We start from the raw sequence: 12,395 nt of genomic DNA, 5'->3' as shown, positions 1-12,395 counted from the left end.
CATTACTGGTAAAGGATCATCAAGGAAACTTTAATTAATTTTGTCATGTTTATTTCAAGTTGTTCAATTGGTTGTCACAGCAAAGTTACTGATCATTATGGAGACTGACAACAGAACTGTGACAATCTTTTTGTAGATTTTTTTCCTAGACCCAAGATTAGCATTTTTTTATGAGTGGTGACCAGTAGTCGGTTTCACAAAAAAACTTATCGTAAGTCATGAACTATGTAGTATATTTACGACAAATCTTAATCCTAAGTTTTTTGTGAAACCGACTCCAGACCTTTAAATTAAGATTCAAAATGCATAGGTGTTACTTGAATCGAACAAGAAGATAGCCACAGAGAGGTATGTTTTTGCTAAATAGAGATAACCTTAAAATTTGTAGTAGTTCTAACATGTGTGAAGCTGCCATTTGTATGTCATGACTCGTTGGGTTTTTTTTTCTTCTCGACTGGATGTTATGTTTTTATCTACTCCAAAAATGAATGGGGTGAGAAAAATAATAAAAGACATCAAATTTAATTGTTTATTATGAAAAATTGAACTCATCAAATACTTCAAATGATGCATTAAAATATTCATTGTCTTATACATTTTTTTATATGTCACTACAAAAGGTGCATTTATACAGTTCAGTTATAGAACAATATTTACATTCTTTAAAGTACATTCTATAACAACACTTTTTTCAAAGTCAAAATATGACAGTAAAAGACAGTATTTATGAAAAGCAACACACTGATTACATTATGATATGAGAATTGTTTCCATAACTTGACCTTTAAAATGCCTTGAAGTTAATTTGTAGGAAACACTTATTGAGAAGAATTTTCAGCAGTTTTTTCAACTTAAAAGTCTAGATTCTATATTTCATTTCCTCTTCATTTTAACAAATATCATGTTAAAGTAATTATATATAATTGTCATTTTTGTTTCCTTTATATTCATTGTATACTGAGTTATACCATAGTATCTCTGTCATATCAAATTTAGTTTATTTTCTTTCCTGTCAGATTCAAGAGTTTACTCCATACGTTATTGTTGTATGTTAATATAACAACTACTGAAACAATCTGTATAATTCAAATTTTCTTCAGCAGTTAGTTTACTGAATATACTTTACATTGGCCTATCATAATACAGTATCATCAATGTTCACAAATTTCTTCTCTATAAAACAAATGTGTAAATGAATTGTTCGTTAATTACTGTCTTATAAATGTCTACTACACATTTATCAAATATAAGCAAACACATAGTTGAGTAGAACGTTAGTTCAATGCAATATTTGATTTTTCTTCAACATTCAGCCCTTTGCATGAATTAATGATTTACACATTTTGATAAACTTGTAATTGTCATAAGAAACAAATGAAATCCTAAGAAATCAAAAATGTTAGATTTAAGCATTTTTTTCAATTTGAAGAACTTCAAGTAATTATATAACAGTAAAATATTTGGTTTCTGTACAGAAACTGATTTATTATGTCTGATGATACATGAACATGAGAGCATTTTTTAAAGTAAAATGTCAATGAATATTGGATAAGATAAATTTACAGATAAATTTGGCATAACAAAAAGTTAACTGTACATATTAAAACATGATAAATCTATATGAAAAATTACAATGAATATATGTAAATAATAAGGGTTTATTATACAAGTGAAAGAAGTGACAGCAAAGATTTTAACATTCATAAACATTCTGATGATTTAATGATTGTTCATCAAACAGCAAGTTAAAATTATTAATTTTGTAAGAAGAGAAATGTGACATAGAACTAATATGGTCTTCAAAACTCCTTTATTTTACATCTATATTAAAAAGATATTTTTTTATTGTGTTCAAAAACAAATATTTCAAGTAAATATCAGGAGTGTTCACATGCAAAGTGCACGGCACTCTCTACTGATACAATGAGCATTCAGGTAGTAGATGTGCTAAAATTACTGACTTGAAATGAATGGAATCTTACTTTTCTTCCATAGCAAAATGGTTAACCAATCAAAAAGGGTCTTTCTGCTTTATGGAAGTCAAAGTAACACACATTCAAATTTCTGTACCTCTGCTACCCTTAATCCAGTGTACCTATAAAGAAGAAAGCTTTGTAAAGAAGCTTTCTTTTATACAGGTAATACTGGATATCAGGAGTCTTGAAGCCAACTCATTTTTATTCCTACTTATAAAAAGGCAAATCTGTTGGAGTGGAAACCCATTTTTCCTTTAAAACAACTCCATGCACATTTGAGGTTGCATTTTCAGCAACCTGAAATGTGCCATATTTTTTCAGCGAGTTTTATTTTCACCGTATCAAACAAAGCTGGTTTTGGTACATAAAATAATCATTACACTGAATCATTGTGTTTCAATGGCCACATATATAACTTTATGATCTGACCAATAGGAATCAAGAACATCTGTTTCAAAATTTACCTTACTATCAAAATTTAAGAATATTAAGTCCAACAGTGTGCCATTAGATGTAGTAGGTTTAGACACAATTTGTGAACAGCAAAATGTATCTCTCATGAACTTTAAAAAAGAAGTGTTTCCAGTGTTTAAATCTAAATTAAAGTCCCCCATTATGATAATTTTTGGATGTCTTAAATACACATCAGGAAGAAGTTCTACAAGGAAATAAAATTGAGAATGGAAATGGGGAATGTGTCAAAGAGACAACAACCCGACCATAGAACAGACAACAGTAGAAGGTCACCAACAGGTCTTCAATGCAGCGAGAAATTCCCGCACCCGGAGGCGTCCTTCAGCTGGCCCCTAAACAAATATATATACTAGTTCAGTGATAATGAACGCCATACTAAACTCCAAATTGTACACAAGAGACTAAAATTAAAAATAATACAAGACTAACAAAGGCTAGAGGCTCCTGACTTGGGACAGGCGCAAAAATGCGGCGGGGTTAAACATGTTTATGAGATCTCAACCCTCCCCCTATACCTCTAGCCAATGTAGAAAAGTAAACGCATAACAATACGCACATTAAAATTCAGTTCAAGAGAAGTCCGAGTCTGATGTCAGAAGATGTAACCAAAGAAAATAAACAAAATGACAATAATACATAAATAACAACAGACTACTAGCAGTTAACTGACATGCCAGCTCCAGACTTCAATTAAACTGATTGAAAGATTATGTCTTCATCATATGAATATCAGGCACAATCCTTCCCGTTAGGGGTTTAGTATCATACCATCATAACATATATGAGAAGAACATAACCCGTGTCATGCCAACAACTGGTTTTTAAATAATTGTGTCTAGTGCCGATGCAAAGACCCTATAAGTGAATCAATATTAACGCCAAAATATGCAATCTTTAATGACCTGACAACAGTATCGTAACTATATCCCTTCTTAATAAGTCTATTTAAAGGTTTTGTTAGCTTCAGAGGTGAATACTGACATTTTTGTGCTTTATAAAGAATATTTCCATAAAAAAATTGGATGTGAAATACCTGAACGTATAAGAAGTCTGCATGTTGAGCTATATTTACGAATGATGTCCTTATACCGATGATAAAATTTAGTAAATGTTTTGACTAGTTTGTGATATCGAAAACCCTGGTGTAATAATTTTTCAGTAATACATAAATTTCTCTCGTTAAAATCTAAAACATTGTTACATACACGAGCGAATCGTACAAGTTGAGATATATAAACACCGTAAGATGGTGACAAGGGAACGTCACCATCTAAAAATGGATAATTAACGATAGGAAATGAAAAATCATCTCTTTTATCATATATTTTAGTATTAAGCTTTCCATTAATGATATAGATATCAAGATCGAGGAAAGGGCAGTGGTCATTGTTAGTATTAGCTTTATTTAAAGTAAGTTCAACAGGATAAATTTCTTTAGTATACATACTGAAGTCGTCATTATTGAGAGCCAAAATATCATCCAAATATCTAAAAGTATTATTAAATTTGTGTATCAGATGTTGTTTCGATGGGTCTTTGCTGATTTTTGTCATAAATTGTAACTCATAGCAATACAAAAAAAGGTCCGCAATAAGTGGTGCACAGTTAGTCCCCATTGGAATTCCGATAACCTGACGATATACGGAATCTCCAAAGCGAACAAAAATGTTATCTAGTAAAAATTCAAGGGCATATATAGTATCAAAGTATGTCCAATTGACATAGTTTTTTTGTTTGTGAATTTTTTCTTAATGAGAATGTGATGCAATGTGGTATATAGGGTAGAAAAATCAAAACTTTGAACAGATTCAAAATCACCAATATATGCATGTAATTTATCAAGTACTTCCAACGAGTTCTTGACACTCCAAAAGTAATTAATTCCACTATTTTCGAAGGCCTTATTTGAACAATTTATTATCAGGTTTTTGATTGTACCAAGTGTACTGGTAAGAAGAATAGACAATTTAGTAGTGGAACAATGGCTTGAAGACGAAATAAATCTATATTTGTAAGGTGTTTTGTGTAGCTTCGGAAGCCAATATATAGTTGGGACTTTCATTGTATTTGGTTCTGCTTGTAAAGCGGTAGCTAAAAGTTTATGTTTGTTACAGATGTCGTTTTCTGAAAATGGAGTCAGTTGGAATGTTGGTGAATTGGTAATTTCTTTTTTCAGAACCTCAATGTAAAATTTACGTCAACCAATAATAATATTATTAGCAGCTTTATCGGCCGGGACAAAAACAAATTCCTTGGCTAGTTCTTTTAGTTTATGTTTGATACGAGAAATAGGTTTATTGTGGTTATTGTTAAGAGTAAAATGTTCTTTAAAATGTTGAATACGTATATCAACTATGTTCATTACTGAAATAAAAAAAGAGTCCAAAGATTTTTTGTCAGCTTTTTCCCGTTTTATCCATTTCAAACAGTAAGTATGGAGTGAGTCGTAGATGATATTACGACACTCATTCCAATTAATAATTGACGGGGGAGGATATTTAGGTCCTTTACTGAGGAATGATTTTAACTCTCGGTCTTGAACGATGTTAAGATCTCCTGTTATAACATGGGAAATGGGTCCATAAATGTATTCGGAATTACTGCAATTACATGAAGTAGGTGTATTTTCACTGATATTAACATCTTTACACAATTGACTATAATTAAACACAAATTTCCGGGTAGATTTCTTGTAAATATAACAAATAAGAGGGAGCTCAGTATTATCAAAATATCCCGGAATTTGTTCTTTAACAGAATGGTCGTTAAAAATACCGGCAATATTTACAAAATCAAAACCTTTATTAACATACTTTATTTTAATAAACTGTTTTTTATGATCTTCAGGGCGATCAATTTTGGGAAACAGTTTAGAATAACAATATGCCATTATAATTTGAACGATTTCATACTTAGGACTGCTATATGAAATTGTGTTGCAATCCTCTAAAATTTTATTTAACTTATTAACCGGTAATGAACAGAGCTTTGTTAACAGATAATGTCTGCCGTTGTTTTTTGAAATAGAAATTAGGTCCGAAATATTGGTATGATTGGTCCGAAATTTTCTTTGATTGCGATTTTTTTCTACGACCATGAGAACGGTTTTTACGAACAGTTTTAGAAACTATACTAGTATCCAAAATGTTAACAGAATCGGTTCTTGATATATTACAAATTCCCATGATATTATCATTAAGACCAAGAGGGTAGACTGTCTGTAATTTTTTAATCCAATTTAATTCAATTATTTTCCGTGATCGTACAAACTTTGAATGAGATTCACCAGGCTGCTTATTTACTACTTCTAAAGGTTGAACTGCTAAATATTTAATAGGATGATTGTGCTTCTTAAGGTGTTGATAAATATTACTTTTGAATTTATTGGGTCTTTTAAAACGATACAGATGTTCTTGAGTGCGTTTAGATAAATATCGTCCAGTTTCACCTACGTACTGAATACCGCATCCAGTAAAGATAAAGTATCTTTCAGTTGTTGCAACTTGCAGTTTGGTGCTTTGTAAACAAAAACAACCTGAAAAAGACCTTTGCTGGATGATACTATGTCTACTATTACAAACTCTAATGTTGGAGTTGAGAAAGTGAATGTATTGTGAAGAATACAATCATTTCGATAATATAATACCAATCCATGAGGTGGTCTTGTATTAAAGTTTGTTTGCTTCTGGTATAAGCGAACTGGTGGTTCAAAACCAGGTACATAAAAATCATCATTTTCATCTGTTGAAATAAGTCTTGATTCAGCAATACCAATAACATCAGCATCCAAGACGTTAGGGTCTGATTTTAGATCATTAAAATGAGCATGCAATGACCTTGAGTTGTTGAAAACTACTTTAAAATGGTTACTTGATAAGTTATACAATGGCTTAAAGCACAACTGTAGAGTTGCATCTGTCCTTAGTCTGTGTAATTCTTGTCGAACACACTCTGCTACAGCGATTGCTTCTTGATTAAGATCCAATATCTGTAATCCAGTTAAAGATGTAACTCTGCTTAGTGCAACATAGTGAATATGAGGTATTTTTCCTTTACGTTTTGATTTCAGACTAACAACAACTTCGTGTAATGTATCTCCTTGTGATTTATGAATTGTTTTTCCGGCTGCTGGACGAAGAGGAAACTGAATTCTTTCAAAGGTCTTATATTTATAAGTAAACGACCTTTTAATGTCGAACGTTGGAGTCCATGTTTTTTCAACATCTTTTCCATACAAGTGTGAATATTTTCTTCTATTGTTAGCACCAATTCTGGCATCCTCAAACTTAACCCATATGATACTTGGTCTTAAAGATGTAGTTTTGCATTCAATCAATTTAAGTTCACAAGTTGAACCATTTGTGAGACCATCAGTGACTTCAATATTAGCTGTAAGATCATATTTCATCCCAATTGCTAATACTACTTCTTTTGCAAGATTGGCTGTATCAGACTGTTTTTCTGGTAAAGAACTGAGTAATTTTGTTTTTACAGAGGCTGGTAAATCCCCACAAACTGTGTCAACTGCTTTAACTTTAACTTTCTGTGAACATAATCTAGATATGTATTGCAAATTAAAATTATCCACTAAAGCATTTTCAACAAACAAATGAGTAGCATTAGTTCTGTATGTTGGATCACTGATTAAAACAGTTCTGGTACTTAAAACTGCAAAATCATTTTCAGTCAGCTGATTTTGTCTCAACCTATTTAGTAATTGAGCAAATTCTAAATCATCTTTTTGTCTCATTATTTCAGTAAGTTCATGAAAAGAAAAGAATAATTTCCAGTAATTAGGTGCTAATGCTGTTAATCCTTTGCTAAGATCATTGAAAATCCAGCTGTCAAATACAGGTTGTAGTTGGAAAAAATCACCAATAGCTATGATACTCACGCCACCAAATGAACAGTTGCTTCCCTTGATTTTTTTCAGCCTTCTCTCCAGCAAAGAGAACATTTTGTTACCAACCATTGAAATTTCATCAATCAAAATCAGAGACAAATTTCTGTATTTCGTTCTGAATGTATTGAGGACATCACATGACAGTGATTGGTCAAGTCCTTTATTTGGTTGTATCTGGAAAGCATTGTGAATAGTCAGACCATTTGTATTGTAAGCTGCCTTTCCAGTAGGAGCACAAAGAAGAATTCTAATATCGTCAGGGTCCTCACCTTCAATAGAACATAAGTGTCTGTGTAAAGCTTGAAATATTGCTCTGACAACAACAGATTTTCCACATCCTGCTCCACCTGTCAAAAATGTATAAAATGGTTCATGTTTTGTTTTAACCCATGTGACAACATGTTGGAAAAATTCCCACTGTTTCTTATTTAAGGATCTTATCAATGCAAAATAATCACTCTCACTTATTCTGTTCGCATGATTTGTCAATTCTACTGTTCTTGCTTCTATTCCAACTTCATGGGACATATCATACAGTCTATGTTCTGTTGGCCTATCTGGATTGAAATGAACATACTGTTCAGATTCTGTTGGGCCTATTTCAGCATCTTCCATTTCTACTTGCTGAGTGGCAGGTGCTATTTGATCATTCTCATTATATTCATTTTCTGCCTCTTCTATAGCTTTCTCTAGATCTATTACTTTTCCTTCATATTGTTTAGCTTTCTTTTCTTATAGTCTTGAAACAGTCAAGTACATTTTTTTAAAATGTTTCATGTCCACATTGCAAATCTGAAAGTTCATTTCTCCATGGATAAAATAACATTAAACGTTCTCTGTAGAAGTTTTCAGAGTCAGTCTTGTAATTGTATTTAACATATCTTATAACCTTGGGTGTTTTTCTTTGGTATATTCTAATACCATTCTTCAGGGTTATGTCGATTTTGTTATTGTTTTCTTCTATAACATCTGCATTTGCCTCTTCATTTTCACTTTCAGATTCATTTTCCTGCTGTTCTGTTTCATGATCTGAGGACTCTGAAGTTTTGGGATACTGCAACTCAAGCTGAGATACATAGTCTGCTAGACACCAGTTGTTTTGGTCTACGCGAGTATCTTTTAATATCATTGTCTGATTCTATTTCAGTAGAGTCTGGGCCTAGTTTTTCTAGGGCTGATGATTGCTTTAGGAGGAAAGTTCTTTTGTGTCGTGGAGATGTGTTAATGAATACTACTTGTCTTGTAGCTTTTGTTAAAGGCATCTGTAGTGTTAAGTATGTTGCTTCTTGTGCGCCTGTTTCAACAGAATTTGAAAAGTAATTCCCAATGTGCCTTACTTGATGTTTCAAGTCTAAATTTCACTGTCGTGCTTCTTTTGCTGCTTGGTCTAGTAATGCACTCATACCTTTTTGTGACTTGCTGATGTATGAAACAATATATACTGCACATGCAAATGCATCTAAAACAAACTGTAAATCATGATTTGCTTGCCAAGCTACCAACACAGTTTTCATGTAACCATTAACACGAACTTCAGATGGTTTTCGTTTGAGAAAAACTTTTGGAGCACTCAAGTTGCTTCTAATGGCCTTTATGTAATTTTCATCATTCATTTGTAACACATCATCTAAAACATGTCATATGTCATCTGGTCTATATCTTCAGAATTGTGAAGTGTATTAATTTCGTTTTGTATTTCTTTATATATAGCCTTGTACATTTCTATGTCATCATTTTCTTTCAATGGCTCTAGAATTACTGTTGCTTTCATAGGTGGAAGGGGGAAACCAAAACGACAAATTGGGTGACCTTTTTTTCTGCATGTTTTTGAATGTTTATGAACTTGCAAATTGACTAAACTAGTGTCATTTTCTGAAAATGAACAGGAGACATATTTATCAATAAATGCTACAACATCTTCATTTGAATCGCTTTCATATACTGGTGCATTTTCAATCCAAATCAAGATATGAATATGTGGTGAACCTCTCTGTTGAAATTCAACCCTATAAAAGAAACCTGTTAATTTTCCAATAGGATCATGATCACTTTTCAACACCAAGTTGATAAACTGTTGGACACGATAATCAAAATATCTAGAGCATGTCACAGGATCTTTCTGAACAAGTTTAGATTTCTGATTCCAATCCATTTCTTCCAATTCATTGTCAGTTTACTCTTTGCCATCATTTAATTTGCCTAGAATTCGTAATAAATCTTTCCAGTTAGTGTCTGCAGATGAAAGAGAGCCAAACCAAGTTGGAAGACCCAACTGTCTGATCATTGCAAACAAATCTTTCTTCCTCTTTTCAAGGTATACTGGAGAGTTTCTTAAACTTCTAAAGATATAATAACCTTCATCCAATCTTACAAGATCATTTACAGTGTTAGGATTCAGTACATCTTTGCTGTCCATTTTTTCCTTCTGATTGACACCTTCTCAGAGCAAGATTGACCTTATCACTTATGTTTTTTAACTGAATTTTCTTTAACTTGAAAAATATGTTTGGTACAGACTGTGCTACTCTCCTATCCATGGACCTTAGTTCCCATTTGACAATATCAGTATAGTGAACAGAAACAGACCTCTCTTTGTTATCTGGCCTCCTTTGACCACAAAATATAGTTGGAAAAGATAAGTACTCTGCATCAGGATCACTATAGAGGCTAATTGGTCGTTGGCCTTCACCAGGAGCAAAAGTTAAACTTATATCACATGGTGGATTGTCGTCTGGAATGTAATCTAACAGTGTATCTGTATTTCCAACATGTGTTTCATTTTCATCTACTTCACTGAAATGATCAGATTCATCGTCTGAATCATTTTCATCTTGGTTATCCTCTTGATCTGTACAATTTTTTTCATTTTGTGTTTCTTCTTCATTTGTTTTTGCGATTTCTGTAATCCAATCCTCATTTATTTCTATTCTAGAAGACTTGTACAAGTCACTTGTTCTCATTAAATAATGTAATGCACAAATGACAGCAAATGGTCTGACATTTTCACTAAAATCACACTTTTTGTAAACTAGTTTCTTCTTTAATTTAACTGATATTGTACCCGATTTCTCTAATGTGTGTGGAAGTGAATTTATTGTAGGTTGAACTTCAACAGGCACATTTACAACATTGCCTTTAACTGATAACTGTCCACCTCTAGGCAACTGCCTTATTTGCATAAAAGGAATTCTCAATGACAACAGCCTCTTTTCTAAAGGATACAAACTTAATTCTTTTGGTCTTTGAGGAAATCCCATTTTATTGGCTATTGAAAATCGAGGAATGTTTTGTTTTTTAACTGCATTGAGACAAGTGTGGCATATCCATTCTATCTGTTCTACAGATTTGAAATTGGTAAAACAATGAGACATGTTAGCAGGAGTATTCATTTTAATAGTTTTAGCATTAACTACAGAGTCACAGAACCAAGTTTGATGACACGAAGTACATATATGTAGGACCTTCATTAATTTTTGTTTTAAAATTTCTTATGCAGGCATCAAGGGTTATACCTTGAATTCTTTTCTTTTTTAGGTCTTTTTCATGATCTGTGAAATCAATGTTTTTTCTTTTAGTACTTTTGACTGACTTGTCATAACATCTGTCAATATCTTGGTTTTTCCGTCTAAAACTCTCATTTTCTAAATTTTCTGGATTTGACCTATATTCTTGTTTTCTGTGGAAGTCTTGTTTGGACTCATGTTGCCTGTACTCTTCATCTTGTCTGGCTATTTTTTTCTTTTCTGTTTCATTTCTTTTGAAAATATCATTCTTTCTAGCTTCTCTTTTAGTAGCAAGTTCTCTTTTATTGAAATCTTCATTCTTTCTAGCCTCTCTTTTAGCAGCAAGTTCTCTTTTTTTAAAAACTTCATTCTTTCTAGCCTCTCTCTTAGAAGCAAGTTCTCTTCGTCTTTCCATCTGTCTTATATCAAAATTATCTCTTTTAGACTTCTTACTTTCTGCTTCAGACTTTTTATAATATTTATCCTTTCTAACTTCCCTAATAGCAGCAAGTTCTCTTTTTTTGAAATCTTCATTTTTTGTAGCCTCTCTTTTAGATGCAAGTTCTCTTTGTCTCTCTATCTGTCTTATATCAGAATTATCTCTCTGAGACTTCTTTTTTTCTGCTTCAGTCTGTCTATAATTTTTATGTTTTCTTGAATATCTTTTCGTATTTTATTCTTTTTCCTTTAATATTTTATTTTTTCTTCTATTTTGCATGTAGTTTTTCATATATACAAATTTGGGTACCTTAGTAAAAACTTGACTCTTTGACAGAACTGCTTGATCATCTTTTTCATTGCTAACAGAATGTTCCTTGCCACAAGATTTCATATACTGGTAAGAAACTTTTTTTTGTTTTGTGTTCCTTAGTTTCTGATCATCAAAATAATTCTTGATCTGCTTAGTCAGATCTTTCTCTGTATATTTACTACTGATACATACAGGTAAAATTTCATATTGAGAGTCTAAATCAATTTGTAAACTTGTGTAAAAAGCATACAAGTAACTGATGAGTTCATGTAAGTCAGCAAATCCAATCAAGATACCTTTTGCCGGAGGAATCTAATGGGTTATTCAGTGTACATTCTGAATGAGAATGAGTGTCAAAAAAGTAGTATATTTGATTATGATAATAAACTGCCGAACAGATGGCTCCAATCATAATAAGAAATTTGTTTGACTGCTTTGTACAATTTTGGATTGCTTCTTGTAATGTGAGATATCCAGTCAACTCTTGGTACTGTAAAGCTATACCAAACAGAACATTTTGTTTGTTAATTGTAAAAATCCCTTCAGGAATTTCTATCTTAACAGGAATTTCATCAAAATTTAAAAGCATATTTTTAAATAATCCCTGTGTTGTTAATTCTTGAACATGATTCTTGTAAATTTCATCTCCTTTATTTAAAATGTAATCCAGGTTCAGTGTGTTTGAATCAAAATTTAAAGTAGAAAGTGCTAAGAAAACTAAGCAATTACAAGTACATTGGTTGCCCCTGCTTTGATCAACATATTTTGTTGAATACTGGTCAAAAGTT

The 12,395-nt window shown here is 32.1% G+C and overlaps 1 protein-coding gene across 1 annotated transcript; it reads right to left on the bottom strand.

Moving 5' to 3' along the window:
• Positions 1–6,424: 6,424 nt before the first annotated feature.
• On the bottom strand, positions 6,425–10,610 carry LOC127730440 (uncharacterized). The gene is made up of 4 exons (XM_052239217.1): positions 10,061–10,610; positions 8,275–8,391; positions 6,717–8,084; positions 6,425–6,438 (listed from the first exon to the last, which is right to left on the bottom strand). Exons 1-4 carry the CDS (start codon positions 10,608–10,610, stop codon positions 6,425–6,427), a joined length of 2,049 nt encoding a protein of 682 aa, XP_052095177.1.
• Between the last annotated feature and the right edge of the window lie 1,785 nt (positions 10,611–12,395).

The sequence above is a fragment of the Mytilus californianus genome, unplaced genomic scaffold (genome assembly GCF_021869535.1).
Source record: "Mytilus californianus isolate M0D057914Y unplaced genomic scaffold, xbMytCali1.0.p SCAF_1, whole genome shotgun sequence".
In the NCBI taxonomy this organism is placed as follows: Eukaryota; Metazoa; Mollusca; class Bivalvia; order Mytilida; family Mytilidae; genus Mytilus; species Mytilus californianus.
This window is presented reverse-complemented; position numbering and strand designations above follow the sequence as displayed.

Coding starts and splice junctions, on each gene's coding strand:
- LOC127730440 (XM_052239217.1), bottom strand. CDS start 10,610: ATGGGATTTCCTCAAAGACCAAAAGAATTAAGTTTGTATCCTTTAGAA. Junction 8,392..10,060: donor CAATCCACCATGTGATATAA/GTTTAACTTTTG, acceptor CCAAAACTTCAG/AGTCCTCAGATCATGAAACA. Junction 8,085..8,274: donor CGACATAACCCTGAAGAATG/GTATTAGAATAT, acceptor CAAGACTATAAG/AAAAGAAAGCTAAACAATAT.